Below are 18,102 nucleotides of genomic sequence, written 5' to 3'. Positions count from 1 at the left end.
AAAAGCATGATCTAAAGTATAGTGTATAGAAAATTGTGTACATCTGATCTTCACATGATATAATTGACATTTGCACCTTGGCTGTCTAGTAATAACACAAGCAGAACATTTGAATTACAAGCTTTATTTAATTAAAATTGTAGCAAAATACATGTCATTGTTACATTCACAACTTTGAGCTTTGAAAGGTTTATAAAATAGATACAACTTCAGTGTAGAGTAGAAAACTCCCATGTCTGACTAGTGGCTCCCTAAATGGACTGTTGATTTTTCTTAAAAAATCCTCTGAATTAGGAAATGCTTTTTTAAAATAAATAATATTTAGCTTGACAGTACATATTTTTTTCAAGTTGGGTACAACAATTTTTTAAAAGGCGTGAATAAATCTAGCCTACTACAATAAATTTAAAGAAAATGAAAGTAAACAAAACTAGCTACCATTTTCCTAGGGTTGAAAAGGTGCTACTGTGAAACAGATATGATCTCTCACCAAACTGCTGGGCTAACAGGCAATCAGTGGACAACACATTGTGACTTGACTAAAACTATAGGTACTATCTGCACAAGTGTTCTTTGAGCATGTTACTTTAGTTGAGGAACATAAGGGGGGGGGGGGTGTGGAAGAACAGGGGGGAAGCTGGTGATGGCTTCTTCTCCTAAGTAGTGTTTGGAAAATTGGCAGTGGTGTTGGTAGAAATACATTTGAGGAGAAGGAAGTTGGTTTAAAAAATTGTTTTAGACACATGCTCTATTTAAATGTGTGTTTTTGAGAGCATAAAATGGTATGGTGGTTTTAAGATACTACTTTGGACGTAAAAGTCATTTCGGAGTCCTGAGACCCCCACCCTTCAGCACTATACCTGCACAGCTTATCTTTAAATTAATGTGTACAAATGTGTAAAACAAACAGGACAATGAAAGACATGGAGTATAGATTTATCACCAGTGTTGGATGAAATAACTGGTTCACTGAAGTCTCAGACATGCAAGTCAATTCTGATTGGTCAGTCGGGCTCTGATTGGTCAGTCGGGCTCTGATTGGTCAATCTGGCTCTGATTGGTCAGTTGGGCTCTGATTGGTCAGTCTGGCTCTGATTGGTCAGTTGGGCTCTGATTGGTCAGTCGGGCTCTGATAGGTCAGTCGGGCTCTGATTGGTCAGTCAGTCAGGCTCTGATTGGTCAGTCTGGCTCTGATGAATTTCTCTTATTTTAAAACACTACAGCCACCACAAGTTAAGTAAAACCTGTCTCTATGTTTCAGTCACTACCTGCAGGACTACAACTAAAAGCTGCACATTTCAAACAATTTCTGCCTCAGTTATTTCAGTGTAGCTAGGCTTACAATTTTATTAAAACAATCCAGAGTCAGTAGCCCGTGTTACTCCAAGACTGTAGAGTAGCCAGGATTTTGTAGCACGACTTCCAGCTGTGGGTGGTGAAACCTACACAAACTCACCATTGTCAATAGATGTAGCTAACACAAGACAGCTATCAGAAGGGTTGTTACTCCATTATGGATTCCCTAACATCCCTATGCCACTGTCCTTCAAGTTAGCCTTAGACTTAAAACAAAATGTCATGAAGCCATTGACTTGATGAACACAAAACCATCACTCTATAATTTACTGACTTGTGAATAGAAAGAAACACCACACCTTAAGTAGCTATTTGACATTTCTACCAAAACATCGTCTTTTTAAAATTATTTAAATATTGCTAGATTACAAAGTTACTTTCTTCACACTGCGTGAGTTTGGGTACACATGAAAAATGTCAGCTTACAAAACATTATGCATGGAGATCAAAAAAATTATTTAAAAAATAAAAAGAATTTAAAAAATAAATGTCTGTACAATTTTATATACACACTGTTGATTGAAAAGGTTAGAAATTAATTAATTTGTTTTTTTTTACATTGTCACACATATTATCAATGTTTTTAAATTTGATTAGTCAGATTGAAATAAAATTACTTAGCAATAAATAGTGAAGCACAGCATTGATATCAGTTACAGGAACATCCACTGCTATAAGAAAGATCACAATATATAATTATGTACAGGAATGTTCGCTGTTTAAAAAATCACCTCATTGCAGTGGTTTCCATACTGGGAGGCAAGGATCTGACCTAAGTGGGCCAGATAAAGTTTCAAAGAAATCTATCTATATAATAAAAAAACATTTCACATAATAAATACATAGGCTTACAGTTTAAAAAAGAAAAGTTGCCAGAAATATATTTTCAAATGTATCCCACAATGAGATAGGATCACTAATACTATCATTGATCCCATCCCATTGTGGTAAATTTTTTCAGCTTCAAAATTGTTTTACCAAGGGGAGGGTACCTTGCTTTGATGTGCAGAAACTAATTATAAATAAAAAGTCTGGGATGAGAGGGGTTTTATTTTTGGTGTTTATTATGGGAAGCACAGTAAGAAGTTTGGAAACCACAGCCTAATTGGGTATTTAGTCATGGCAAATTGGTCATTACAACTAGGAAGGGAGATGAGTAGTCAGCATGAGCATCATACACAGCAAAAATTGGAATACAAAATTTCATTTATGTTAGTTTGAAATGGGGTGGGAATACCATTGTAATATTACTTGAACATGTAATCACAATATATAATGGAACAAAATATTTTTTTTACATGTAAATTATATACAAAATCAGTACATTCTTTATAAAAATGGATATGTTGCTTAATTTGAATCACAATGCACAAAAAAGGCATTTAGATTTGTAACCAGCTTTTAAAACAGAACAACAAATGATTGGCCAATTAGAGATACACAGAACAGCAGTTTTTCTCTTCCAATGCGAAGAGTTAGGACACAATCTTTAAAAATGTGTCCACCCATAAATCTAGTAAGGAGAGAAGGCACCAAAATTATTACCACATGTAATCAAAGCTGACTCACTTTATTTTGATTAGCATACTTATTCTCTCATCTTCATTTTTCATTGAATTCTTAGCACCAGAAAAAAGAAGTTTAGTCATGGAATGTTTGATTAGAATTTTTGTCACCCATATACTTAACATGCATTTCCCAGCAGAATTATTGGTATTTTAAACCATTTTTCAACTGCTGCAACTACTGCAGCAAGATTTAGATACATTTAGGGTTTGAGAGCGTCTCTGGTGTAGGGCTTCTCAAGTTTTCTTGTAAAGGTGAATCTTTGGTTTAAATCTAGGTCAAAGATAAAAAAAAAACCATGTCTTCTCCACAGAAAGCTTTTGGATTATCATATCAGTTTTGAAATTAATTGCTCACTTTGTAAAATATTGATATAAATATTAAATTCATAAATAGTGTTCACAAAGAAAATTCACACAGAAAGGCTTTGAGAAAGTGACAAAACATCTACTTTCCTCTCTCATCTTAGTCACACAAAACATTTCTTTTGCATTATGAATTGAACTGAAACATTTAATACCATAATTATTGAAAATTATTTATAGTATTTAGCTTTTAGTTCATTTTTCATGCAAATAATATTTTTTGATGTCATCACAATTTCAATAATTTTATCATTCAGCTGAATGAAATGTGGACAAATTTAACCCATTTACTTATGTGGCAAGTCTGTATCTAAGTTAAAATGGGTTTTCAAAAGCCTCTGTTAGGCTTTAAGGCAGATATACTTTAACCCTCCAATGTCAAAATTCTAATGTTTGTAATAAATATCAGTGTCAAGGTGATCTTCAGCAATGGAGGGTTAATAGCATAAACAACTAATAGTTGAAATGCTTTGCAAAACAATAAAAATCACAGTTGTTTTCTTTAAAAATAAATTGTAAGTTGGGAAAACTATTTTTAAAAAATTATTGTTGCTGCACAGCAAAATAAAAATTTGTTCTTCAATATTTTTACATGACCATTTTGTTTGAAAGAATAACAATCACAAGAAGTATCAGTCTTCAAGCAGTTCAGGACAAATATCACAAGGATGGAGGCTACAAATAACAAGCAATCAAAAACTTGAAGTGGCATGAGAAATGACACAAACTTCACACTGAACAAAACATCTCAACTTTTGAGATGTGACTGGAGAGCTATTTTGGACTCAAATACATGAAACTTTTGAAAAGTGTATGCGTATGAATCTGTAAAACTTGTTTATGTTATGTGAAATTATAAAGTATCACAATCTTCTCAACCCCTTCACAACAACAAATATGGTTTGGTAATATCAACATGCTTATTATGATTAAAGTTATGAGATAATACTGGCTTGTGAAATATTATTATTATTGGAATTCAACATTATACTTGGTGCGTTATTATGTTGTGAAGTAAAAATTATTTGTTTAAAATTAATTTTTCACAAATTGGAATTTCCTATGATGCAAACCTAGTCTCTGTGAATCTCCCAAGCCAAAATCTATCACAAGTCAACTTAAGCACAGCTAAAACCATCAGTGCATGTGGAATCCATTTTTTTTTAAAAAGCAGCGGCTTTAACATTTCATTCAGTTAAAAATCCAATCCATCTTTTTGAAAAACACGAGGGCTATTTTCAGAGTAGAACTGTGAGTACCAACGCCTGTGTTTGGATATCAATGTGTCTTCTTTAGACTTGACAAACAATGGCCGACCCTCATACTGCTTGTTATTCCAGATCATTATATCTCTTTCCACCTGGGGAAAAACATCAGAACACACAGGTAATCAATAATAATATGAGAAAATATGCCAGAACACACAGGAAATCAATAATAATATGAGGAAATATGCCAGAACACACAGGAAATCAATAATAATATGAGGAAATATGCCAATTGTTACAATAAAACCAACTTTTTTTTACACAACATAACTCAATTTATGTATGTTTTTATAAATATGTTGTACGTAACACAAATAATGTAATCCATGTTGCTCCATAAGTTATAAAGAAGAATAAAAACAGAGCTTGCAACACAAATGACAACATAAAACATTAACATGAAATCCTTTACAAATACGACAACACTCAAAACACCAACCACATGAACTGTCAACCACACACACACCGCCAACCACACATACCACCAACCACACATACCACCAACCACACATACCACCAACCACACAAAACTTAACAAAATATCACCAACCACACAAAATACCAACCACATGAACTGTCAACCACACATACCACCAACCACACATACCACCAACCACACACACCACCAACCACACATACCACCAACCACACATACTACCAACCACACATACCAACAACCACACAAAACTTAACAAAATATCACCAACCACACACACCACCAACCACACATACCACCAACCACACAAAACTGTTAACAAAAAATCACCAACCACACAAAATGCCAACCACACACACCACCAACCCACAACACCAACCTGTAGGGCCTCAGAAAGAAGCAAGAACTTGGCAACACAGGTTGGCATCCAGCGGTTGACCCAGATGTGGTGGACAACCCTCTGTACCAGCGGAGCCTGTGGTGTCACAGTCTGGAAGTACATGCCCTTGCCAAAAAAACTGTCAAACTTGAGGATCACAATTCCAGGTCCTGTCTGTACAGAGAAAATAAAACTTATAACATGTTCATATGGGCAGGTTTATTTCCATCAAATTATATGAATGAACTGTCTGTTAACAATACGTGTAGAGTTGTAAAGTTGGATCTAGTGGCTTTGTTGGTTTATATATTGTTCTTTGTTCAAGTGTTCTGTTATATTTTTAGCTGAGTTTGTCTGACATTTTATTTGTTCTAAATGTGTCATCTAAAATATTTAAGAGACTGAACTTCTTTTTTAGAATTAACTCTGTATTTTGGCATCATTGATCAAATAAAGTCTCCACCATAGCACTTTTAAATACCGTATCATCTAACATAGTACTTTTCTATTACAGTAGTATAAAAATATTACTTTTCATCAACCCAGTACTTTCTAACCCAGTACTTTCTAACCCATTACTTTCTAACCCATTACTTTCTAACTCAGTACTTTATAACCCAGTACTTTATAACCCAGTACTTTCTAACCCAGTACTTTCTAACCCAGTACTTTCTAACCCAGTACTTTCTAACCCAGTACTTTCTAACCCTGTACTTTCTAGCCCAACACTTTCTAACCCAGTACTTTCTAACCCAGTACTTTCTAACCCATTACTTTCTAACCCAGTACTTTCTAACCCAGTACTTTCTAACCCAGTACTTTCTAACCCAGTACTTTCTAACCCAGTACTTTCTAACCCAGTACTTTCTACCCAGTACTTTCTAACCCATTACTTTCTAACCCAGTACTTTCTAACCCAGTACTTTCTAACCCAGTACTTTCTAACCCAGTACTTTCTAAGCCCGTACTCACCTGCTGTGCTACAACATTCAAGTCCAAGATTGTGAGCATGAACCCAAACAAGCTCAACTTATGGGTCAGTTTGAGCTGACCAATGTGTCCATCAGGTTCTGGCAGTGGTTCCCAGGCTGCTGTCCAGTGATGGCTTGCAAATGCCCAGCGTTTGTTCCACATGGTCCTCAGGTCATTGCCTGCAGTGACCACTGGCCCGTGGACGTGACCAAGGTGGACCACATCAGCACCATTCTCAGGGATTTCCTGGATAAGAAACAGAGGGGTCATCAGGGATCTTCTAACCATGAAACAGAGGGGGCATCACAGATGTGATGACAATGTGTCATTAAAAAAGTGTGGTGTAGAGATCAGAAGAGAAACAAAAAAATCCAGCTTTGTTAATTAGCCAAATTCCCCAGGAAATGTAAAGGCCCACTAAAAAAAAACTCATAAAAAGATGCTGAACACATCTGTTGCCAGAATAAATCCATGTTAATTAGTTCAAAAACACACTTAGCCAGTTAGTTCAAGACTAAACACACAGGCGTAGCGACCCTTCCCGGCGCCCGGGGACAAACTTTCAATTTGGCACCCCCCTCTGAAACAACCTTTCAATTTGCACCCCCCCCCCCTTCAAACTTTCAATTAGTTTTTCCAACCCACTTTATCGCGCCCCCCAAAGGTCGGCGCCCGGTGACATATGTACCCCCCACTACGCCTCTGAACACACATGTGCTGACCTCTATATGAGCATTGATGTGATGTTCCGTCCTGTGAAGGTCTACTCACCTCTATATGAGCATTGATGTGATGTTCCGTCCTGCCCCTGTAGGTCCACGATCCGTTATCCACCTCATCCACGTCTGGAATGTTCCACACCGGGTCCAGTCCCTCAGCGTGGTGCCATATGAAGACCCACCCCAGGGTTTCCTTCACTGACCACGACTTGACCCGGGCTATGTCTGGGACTGGGAAACAAATTGTCGTATCAAGTTAACACAAGATATTATCAACGTAAAATACTTAAATTAGATGGAAAAAATTAGTACTCGAATAAACAGATGTAAAATACAAGGTAACTTGGGGGAGGGGGCAATTCTAGTGTTGGTTGCCTATTTTTTGTTGACCTTGACTATTCCATAACTTTTGGGGAAGCCTGAAATTCATTATTCTGATCTTGAATAAAATATAGGCTAACCACCGCATTAGGAATTTTTTTCGTAGTTAGGCCTACCCTTCTTCGTCCATACGCATGAAACGAAAAAAAAAAAAAATCACGTAGGTCTACGAATAACTACTGACTTTTTAATCCCGTTCGTGCCCAAGACAAAAGGGGCAGATGAAGTAGAGTACATCTGATTCATAGACCTCGGCATATGAAGGGATAGTGTGGTCAGCACTATGTCCTAAAGCACTTATTCACTTGAATTAAAATTAATCATTCGCCTTAACCAGAGGCGTATCCAGGTTTTCGTTGTAGGGGGAGCGAAAAGAGCAAAAAAGGCGCCGAATTTTTATTCCGTTCTATATACGATATATATATATATATATATATATATATATATATATATATATATATATATATATATATATATATATATATATATATATAATTACTAGCTGTATGTCATTACTTCGTTATGATGTAAAATAAATTGAAAGTAACTCTCTGAAAAAATAAGAAAAAACACACAATGTAGGCCGACAAAACAAAAATTGTATCAATCTAAACAAATATATATATATATATATATATATATATATATATATATATATATATATATATATATATATACACTACAACCAAAAACAATGAACGTAACACAATCTGTTTTGTAATTCTTGTAAAAAAAATTTCTTACATAATAATGCCTGGGAAATTATTTAAGACAAGTGAAATATGGGAAATTATAACTCTCTTAATATAAATATGTATATATCTACACATTTAATTATAAATGTCAAAACAAATAAATAATTACTTTAGAATATAATGAAATTGTTTAACACTATTCGTGTTTACAAAATGTTTTTGTCTATAATCAGAATTTAATATATCGTCATCATATATGCTATAGTATTACAGCATAATGAAAGTTTTTAAAATCAGAGTTGGTATAAAACCACGCTTTTCGATATAATAGATAAACATTCGGAATAACAGCCTACATTTAACTAAATTTCGGCCTTTTTTAGTTCAGATCATATATTTTTAATTAACTACTGCTTGTTTGTGTTCTTTAAAGATCATTTTTAACATAGTGATAGGTATGGGTTAGATCACTGTATTGATCACACATCTTTTTACTGGTAATTGCAAAAACAATATTCACAGAGTTTTACGTTTAAAAAGCTAATTTTCTGGCGACATGGTACTTTGGTACATCATTACGCGTTTTTCTACATGTACGCCTACTTAACAGATCAGTTCGGGTGGGTTGGGGGGGGGGGGGTGTTCAACTTCATTCACCACTGTCCGGTCACTTTAGGTCAATTATCCAACCCAGTGTACACCTAGATGTGACATTAATGTCGCTCTACACAATTATGGTGGTGAGGTGGGGGGGGGGGAGATAACCAACTCAGAGTGAATATAGCGTCAGTTTTTAGATGACTGTTCTAAACATACATATATATTACACAAATATATATTACAGAAATAGATTTAAATAACTAGCAGTGGTATTATGACAATATTTTTTACAGAGGGGTCCATGGGGGAGGGGGGGGGGTTGTAACTGTTGTTGACCTTGTCAAAATGTCCCCACTATTTTCGCAGTTTGCTCATAAGTAAATTTAAATAGAGGTGCCACATCAGTTGTATTTGTTTCTGTATTGTATTTTTTAAAATTAATCACACGATTCAAACTGTATATATAAAGTAATTATGTGTGAAGTTTTATGTATAACATTTTCTAATTCAATTATTCGTAAGCAAATGCATTATACAGTTGCCTTAAACTTAACACCCCTCTTGCCAAGTGGTACTACCCGTAGAGGTTTTTTTAAACATTGCAATGCATCGTAATGGTTATTTTTAGAATGACAAACTGATGGAACTATTAATACGTGTCGCAAACGTAGACACTACTAGACTAGTTCAATAATGCTTAATTGCTGCATGAAAAGAAATCTTGTAATTTACATAGATGTGCCGACCAAAAATATTTTTTTTAACAAATATCATATTTAAAACTTTGAGTATAAAAAGTTTCCAAAAAGGCGCCACTTTGCTGAAAATGGCCAGAGGGGGAGCGGCCGCTCCCCCTGCTCCCCCCCCCCCTGCGTACGCTACTGGCCTTAACCATCTACTACATATCGGTGGCGCAACTAGGCACCTCGAAGTCCTGTGCTTGATTTTGCCACACGAAAAGTAAATTGTTATAAAGAGACTTCAGAATTATCTAATTTGTTTTTATTGTAGACAACCTACAGCCTATAGAACTATTACTAAAGCCTATAGGAAATGACGGTGCCGCATGGGCAGTTACAACCCAACCGACAGTGCCACTAGCTATACAATGAAACCACTTACTTTTGTCGGTGTAGGGTATACCGACACACTTGCCGTCGTCGCCTCGAAACTTCCAGGCGTGGAAGGGACACTCGAGACAGTTGCCAATGACGCGTCCACCGGCAGCCATGTTGGCGCCCATGTGGGGGCAGTAGGCGTCCAGGGCGTAGACGTTCCCCTTCTCGTCCCTGAACACAGCCAGGTTCTGGCCTGGGGAGTGGACAAGGTTAATTGTAAACAGGGTGGGGCGGGGTGTGGGTGCCGGTGTGTGGATGTGTGGGAGTGGGTGTGTGCGGGCATATGAATTGTGGATGTGTGCGGGCATGTGAATTGTGGATGTGTGCGGGCATGTGAATTGTGGATGTGTGCGGGCATGTGAATTGTGGATGAGTGCGTGCATATGAATTATGGGTTTGTGCGGGCATGTGAATTGTGGATGTGTGCGGGCATATGAATTATGGGTTTGTGCGGGCATGTGAATTGTGGATGTGTGCGGGCATGTGAATTGTGTGTGGGCATGTGTATTTTGGATGTGTGTGGGCATGTGTATTGTGTGCGGGCATGTGTATTGTGTGCGGGCATGTGTATTATATGCGGGTATGTATATTATGCGCGGACATGTGTATTATGTGTATGCGTGTAAGTAGGTTGGGGTGGTCAGAGAAAGTCGTGTAATATTTGTTATTGCCTTATCGATTTGGCCCTCGGGTACTGGCACAAATTTGTAAAGCGGGTATCGCCGATAACGATTTATAAATAGTTTTAAGGGTTAGGGCTAAAACAATGACTTGAGTTAGGATTAGATTTGTGGTTGGTTTAGATTTGTGGTTTGTGTAGATTTGGGGTTAGTGTAGATTTGTGGTTGGTGTAGATTTAGACATAACGAGAACAACGTGACACAGACACGTATGAACAGACAGGTCAGACGGCTTAGACCAGGGGTCTCCAAACTTTTCAGCCAGAGGGCCGCATTAACTATCAAATATCAGTTCGGGGGCCAGAGTTTCTTTAAGGCATCTCTTAAGGGTCGTGCCCCCCCCCCCCTCACCCGAAGAACCTCTACTGCCCCACCCTCCCCAACGAAATATAATTTATATAGAAATATATACAAATTTCAAATGTCCATCCCCCCCCCCCCTTTACCCGAGGTCCACGTTTGCTCTTAAATTGTTCTTCACGTATTTCATTCTTGAAAATGTTTGTTCACACAGGTATGTTGTTCGAAAATTTGAAAGGTACTTAGATGCAAAAGTTTTAATGTTAGGAAAGTCTTCTTTGTGCAAAAACGTATGAAAACCCATCCGCCCTTCTTTGATCGTGTCTCTAAGGAAGTCATTTTCTTGCAATTCAATGACATCCAGCTGCAGTTCATCTTTGCAACTGGCCACATTTGCTTCAAATGGGCTTTGAAACAGTCTCACTTCTTCTGCCTATGAATCCAAGTCAGAAAACCGCTACTGAAAACCGCTATTGAAACTGATCTCGTATGTAAATTACGTGGGGAACTCAGTTGTTGTTTCAGCCATAAAAACCTTGCACTGCCGAGAGTGTGTCAAGTTGTTAGCTTGTACTTGTTCCAAAAAACATGACAAGTTTGTATCTAAAGGCCTTTAGGTGGATGTATAGATCTGAAACTAGATTTCACTCTGTTGTCGTTTTAGGTTCAGAAAATTTAAATGACTAGTTATGTCTGCAGCAGAGGCCAATTTCTATACCCACTCTTCATCAGACAAAAATGGCTGTGACTTTCCTTTACTATCAGGAAGTCACTTATTTCTTTTCTTAGATACTCTGCTCAGAATTTTCTCGCAAAATTAGCAATCTTACTGATGTGAAATATGGTAAATCTTGCGTTTTTGTGTTTGTCTCTGAACTATCTATGGTTAGATATCCTCTCCGGTAACAGTGTCATACATTATATGTAGGGAAGCCAGCTCTTGTGTTATGTTCATGTCTTCATCCACACCTCTAATGAACACAAGCAGTTGAGAGATGGAACAGCTGTCCAGCGACTCATCCATTGCAATTGAAAAATGGCTGAACTTCCTTGAATTTTTCGCTATTAGAGTCACTATGTTTTCACCAATGTCTGCAACACGACGAGTAATTGTATTTGCAGACAAAGCTACATTTTAAATAGTTTTGAATTTTCTGTCCAAAGCTCCTCAGCCACCTCCAACAATTATTTATTTAGTGGACAAAAAGATAGTCGCGGGCCGGATAAAATGACCTCGCGGGCCGCATCCGGCCCGCGGGCCGTAGTTTGGAGACCCCTGGCTTAGACTAATGGTTGGAGCCGCTCTATAAGTGGACACTTTACAGTTGTTTGATCAGTGTCAGCGAATTTAGTAAGAAAAGAGGAGAAGATATGTCCTGGGGTGAATATGACCTGGGGTGTACATGACCTGGGGTGTTGTTGATGGAGTATAGCCTAGATACCCTAGGGTGTATATGACCTGGGGTGATGCCCTGGGGTGTATAGGACCTGGGGTGTATAGGACCTGGGGTGTATATGACCTGGGGTGTAAATAACCTGGGGTGTATATGACATGTCCTGGGGTGTAGCCTAGATACCCTGGGGTGTATATGCCTTGGGTGTGGCCGTTCTTACCAACTAAAATACCATGTGGTACCCAGGAAAAGAAAACCCATCGTATCGCTATCGAATGTAGTACAACAACACTAGTACAGGAAATGGTACATCAAGATAGACGACAAGGTCAGGTATCAGCAGGATATACAAGGTGTGGAGATAGCGCGTGGACAGCATTTTAAACTTATCATGTAAAGGTGGTGTGGAAGGGAGGGGGATTTTATCGGTAAAAAATCATTTTTCTTTTGTTCAAATACAAAGTGTCGACAGAAAAAAATGGAAAAGTTATGGAGACTACATCCTGTGTAGAAGGAAGCTAGAAACGTGACGCAATAGGGGTCAAAGGTTGCGTGTTTGATCACGCCACTGTGACGAGCACCGAGATAAAAAAAAAGGTCACTGGAAAAACAACCTAGTGTGACATAGTTACATAATTAGTTCAAGTGCTGGACATTGGTCTGGTTGTTGCGTGAGATGGCAAGAATCAAACAGTGGATTGGCTGAATCGTTATTCACTAGACAGTTTAGCGAATCGTTCACAAATGGTGAACATCTTCCGTCCTACCGAACATCTTCCGTCCTACCGAACATCTTCCGTCCTACCGAACATCTTCCGTCCTACCGAACATCTTCCGTCCTACCGAACATCTTCCGTCCTACCAAACATCTTCCGCAACAATCCACACACCCATCCACACAGCCACAACCCCCAGCCTTCAGCTATAGTAGCTAGACATGTTCACGTTTCTAACTAGTCTAAATCTTTCTCAATGATACAACATTGGAAATTTACACATCCTAGTGCTCGATCCGCTTTACGAACATAATTACTTCACAGTTTCAATAGATTCCGCCCCCCCCCCCCCCCCCCACACACAAACACCAAATACCAGCGCGTCACTCAATGAAAGCATTGCAAGCAGTGTTGGCAGTACAGGACAAAACCACTGAACCGTTACAATAGAGTAAATGGCGGGACTTGATCCCAGCGGTACAGATCACATGTCACGTGACCAAATCTACCGACTTGCTGGGACCCCTGTGGTACAGTCACGTGACAAAATGGGATCCCTGAGGTACACGTGACCAAATGGGATCCCTGTGCTACACGTGAACAAATGAGATCCCTGAGGTACAGATCTCACTGACTTCACGTGACCAGTTATGTGTAAAAAACCAGTTCTATCGGCTGGTAAAATGATGTAACCCATGCCTCTAACCCAAAGTAACGAGACCCCCCTCCCCCCATTCCCATCCCGTACAACCTGTTGACACAGATTTTAACAAGTGAGAAAAATGCTCAAGGTTACGGCGGGAATGTAATGATGACATTTAATATTACAGCAAACACCAAGGATCCTGGTCTGAGACACGATGAATTCCTTGGTTACTACAGAGTTGTGGTACAGACAGCTTGGGTGAATCAGAACAGAGATGATTTTCGCACCCTATATATATATATATATATATATATATATATATATATATATATATATATATATATATATATATATATATATATATATATATATATATATATATATATATGCGTGTGTGTGTGTGTGTATATGTATATGTATATATATATATATATATATATATACTTTAATCCTGCAGCACCCCCCCCCCCCCCCCCCGTGTTTGTAAGACGGAAGGCCATTAATACTACGAGTATCGGTGTCCTCCCTTGGAGAGCCCCCCCCCCCCCCCCAATCCCCCCATTGACTAGAAAGAACGGGCTCAGTGAAATGGGACCGGTTTATTAAAAAGTTGGAGAATGTTTTCAGCTTTCTGCATACCATACGGAACTACAGCGACTCAATGTGATTACCTGACTAGTTTTAGTTTCCTTTTTGTTTGTGTCCTTGTGGTATGCGTGTGTAGAGAGAAGTGGGGTGTGGGGTAGATTCAAAGAAATGTGATATAAAATAATAGTTAGTCGTCCCTAGAAAATATTATATAGCGTTTTCGTTGGGTATTAGTGGGTCAATTTCTTTCTTTTATACGCACGTCACTGTGATACCAAGTCACAACTGACCCCCCCCCCCCCCCCCAATACCCACCCACCCCTCCCCATTAGTCTCCTAAGTTATGCTTACAGTAGCATTAAAAAAAAAACGTTTAGAGACTTTAGGCCGACACAAGTCACCCATGTCACGCAATAGCTGTAGATATTGAATGGCGCTACGTGATTCAAGCAACGTAGTCTAGTGTAGACGTCCGTTTTAAAATCATGTCATTAACAAGATGGTTATCTACACTTTGACAAGATTTTTATCTGGACTTAAAAAAGACAAGAGATTATCTCGCTCTTACGTCTAAAAAAAGAAGAGTTGCTCAATACACGTACCACGTGATCGGTCCACGTGATCGACCCACCTAATGCCTCTCGCGCTGATAAAAATGGGGTGACGGTGGTACTGACGCCATCGTGTATACTCATGCAATACACAGGTCATGTGACAAGGTTATTTTTAGCCTGTCACCATCTTATCAGCAGGAAGGAGACAACTGAGGCTCAGTTCCTTCCACACCCTGCTGTCCCATAGCACCTGCCCGTCACATGTCTTGACCCCCCGCCCCCCCACTTTAGACTTCCACATGTCTGGGCTTTGACTCGATGTCTATTTTTTATCTAAACCCAAAGCCACGTTAAATATAAATCACGCCAATGACATTAGGAAAAGTAAAGGCGGCTGGGCATAGTGCTGACCACACTATCTCTTCATACGCCGAGGTCACAGAAACAGGGAACTCTACTTCACTTGCCCCATTGACCGTCATGTTTGATAGGGAACTTTACTTAAAGGCATGCCTTACATAAAATCTATTATGTAACAGTGTACGTCATGGCTACTTATGACATGTAATGACCACAGCCAACACAAGAATCCTGACAGTCGACATGGACATTAGCCTCAACGCCGTCGGCTTTTTCCGTCAGGGCACATGGGTCGTCCTCGGAAAGTTAACTCAATTTCCGTCTTTGTCAACTTCAACTTTCCCGACAATTCCCCAAAAATAGTCCGTTATATTGAAAAGCTCCCATTTAACATACTTTGATATCTGACTTTCTAAATCGGTTTCTTTAACATATTTAGATTCTTTTTTATAAGGTTGCTGGCCTTATGTTCAACCCCCAACCTAGAGGACCAGGGTCCTAGCTTTCCTCTGACCCCTACCTACACAGATCTTCGTTGCTTGGTTGAACCAGCCAGGAGTTTATACTTCCGCTGGTATAGCTCTGGGGAGGGGGTCAAGGTACACAAGCTGCAAAGCCACGTCAAGGCTCTAGCACCGGATGAAAGGGAAACGAACCCCCAAAATGGTGTCAAATCGAAACGAACCCACAAAATTGTGTCCGATCGATAAGTCCCCAGTTGACTAGCCGTCTTGCTGACCAAAGTTTTGGTCAAATCTAATTCCCCCCCTCTCCAAAGTGTATAATACTAGATTTGGTCACTAGCTTTGGTCAGCTAGATTTAGATCAGCTACTTGGGTCAGCTAGACTTGTAATCAGACACAAATCTCTATTCCGCTTGAGAGTGCCCACAACTATTCTCATCAATGACTATAGGTATGAAATTTTACTAATGAAAAATTAAAGAACTTTTTACAGATATTGCATTTTGATGAATAATTTACGTAGGGCCTACTTGATTTCATTTTTTAAAAAAACTTCACATAAGAATACATATGTAGTAATAGCTAAAATCACGACATGATACGACCCCCTACCCCAAACCCCCAAAATTTTTAAATCTGATGTCAAAATAGGCTCTGAAGCACTGCTACTTAAAGCCGGAAATCAAAACTGCCTTCGATATTTTACGATATTTTACGATATTTCAAAAGCTGAGGTTTGAGGGGGGGGGGGAGAGAAGTGCGCCTTACACCTGCGTTAATTAAGTGCACCCTGGAAATACGTTTTTTAATTAGTAAGATTACACGAGGGGTTAACTAGCAGGACAAACTTTGATTGGAAGAAACTTTGACCTAGCTGTGACGACATGATGACATTTGAACTCACATTCTAACTGACTTGGTAAATAGTTGTATAATTTAAATAGCAGAAACAACAAGGTCTTAAATATATTAACGACAAACAATGATGTATAAACTTAATATGATGCTAACGACAAACTCCAATACTAAGACCCATATAACTAATTGTAAAAGAACATAAATACTGTAAATATATTTTTAACAGAAATTATTGCTAAACGACGAACCTTTTTGTTCAGCAACTTCTAGTTCTAAACCAGTGGTACTTAACCTTTTTGGAGGTACCGAACCCCATCAGTTTCATATGCGCTTCTACCGAACCCTTCATAACAGTTCTATCGTCCGCATTGACAAAAATCCGATCTAAAATCAGGTGTATCCTAACATCGTAATCCTAAACCAACTCCATAATCCTAACCGTAACTCCATAATCCTAACCCAACTCCATAATCCTAACCGTAGCTCCATAATCCAAACCGTAACTCCAAAATCCTAACCCTAACTCCATAATCCTAACCGTAAGTCGGTAACCTTAAGCCTAACACCGGTAAGGGTGAATGAATGCAGTAGATGTATCATTCCGTTGTGGGATTCTAATTCCAACAATCCCAGTAAAGCCCAAAAAATTGTGTATCTAAACAACTCACCCAGAACGCTTACTGTATTCGCCTCCCCTCTCTTCAAGCAAGAACTTTCCAGAAGCCCGAACCAGCCGTTGGGGTACACCGGGGGCACGTTGCCCACTTTCCGCCTCTTCTGCACGAAGTTCGCCGTCTCCTTCACCGAAAACGCCCCCTCGGGAATGTACCCGACATCGCCTAGCTTTCTGACGCGGTTCATCGGGCAGAACAACACGACGTAGCTGGCATAGAAGAATAGGAGGAGAGGGGTGTAGATGACGTAGGTCCACGGTGACGTCAGATCCGGTACAGAGGTGACGGCTTGAACCAACTTCGAGGTCACTGTTTCGATGGCCTTGACCCATAACCCCCCGACGTCCAGTAAAGAAATTTTGAGCAGTTCGACCGTGTCGGTTATATCAGCCGACACGACGAAAATCAGGAGGAAACCGGAGATGGCTAAGAGCAGCAATTTGACGTACATTTTCACTGGGATCTTGGATAAAAACTGTTCGCTAATTTAAGAACAAGTTCGATTTTCTCGAAATATAAATAAGATCAGGAGGATTTGCTGCGATGTATAACTGAAAATGAAAGTAGATCTACTGATGAACTACAGTCAACTCAAAAGTGTCAAACACATCTCTGAGAGTATTTTCAGTCTCAGCTTGAAAGTCGTTTTCCAAGAACTTTCCAGAAATTTTCAAAGAATTCTTCTCGAAGTTGCCGTCACCTGCAAAAGTAAAACATTTTAGTTAGATGGAAATATTGACCATAGTACAAATAAAGCTTAAAACTATTAGCGTGTGGTTATAAAATGCACTATTCCATGAGTCCACCCAGCTCCGATGGCTACCTGATTTGCGTTGGGAAAAGTAAAGGCGGTTGGGCACAATATTGTACACCGTCCATTTGTAAAACCGAGGTCAAGAAACATGAACTCTACTTCATCTGCAAATGTATCGCTCGGTCTAAAGAGTAACTTTACACAGATACCGTTTATGAATGACGTACACAATTTTCACATGTATGAATGACGTACACAA

General features: G+C 38.9%; 1 protein-coding gene across 5 annotated transcripts in view; it reads right to left on the bottom strand.

The window, feature by feature from the left end:
* Positions 1 to 131: 131 nt before the first annotated feature.
* Positions 132 to 18,102, bottom strand: part of LOC131954404 (cholesterol 7-desaturase nvd) — a 28,771-nt gene continuing 10,800 nt past the window's right edge. For all 5 annotated transcript variants that reach the window (XM_059318050.1, XM_059318049.1, XM_059318052.1 and 2 more), the window contains exons 2-7: positions 17,084 to 17,789; positions 9,860 to 10,048; positions 7,114 to 7,292; positions 6,343 to 6,588; positions 5,371 to 5,544; positions 132 to 4,647 (exon numbers count right to left, since the gene is read on the bottom strand). In XM_059318050.1, the coding sequence (XP_059174033.1) occupies positions 4,483 to 4,647; positions 5,371 to 5,544; positions 6,343 to 6,588; positions 7,114 to 7,292; positions 9,860 to 10,048; positions 17,084 to 17,540 (1,410 nt within the window). In that variant the 5' untranslated portion in view covers positions 17,541 to 17,789 and the 3' untranslated portion in view covers positions 132 to 4,482. The remainder of the gene's footprint in view (positions 4,648 to 5,370; positions 5,545 to 6,342; positions 6,589 to 7,113; positions 7,293 to 9,859; positions 10,049 to 17,083; positions 17,790 to 18,102) is intronic.

This window comes from Physella acuta, unplaced genomic scaffold (assembly GCF_028476545.2).
Source record: "Physella acuta isolate Inbredline_101_S28 unplaced genomic scaffold, ASM2847654v3 ptg000995l, whole genome shotgun sequence".
In the NCBI taxonomy this organism is placed as follows: domain Eukaryota; kingdom Metazoa; phylum Mollusca; class Gastropoda; family Physidae; genus Physella; species Physella acuta.
The sequence above is the reverse complement of the archived record's forward strand: the minus strand, read 5'-3'. Positions and strand labels throughout refer to the sequence as shown.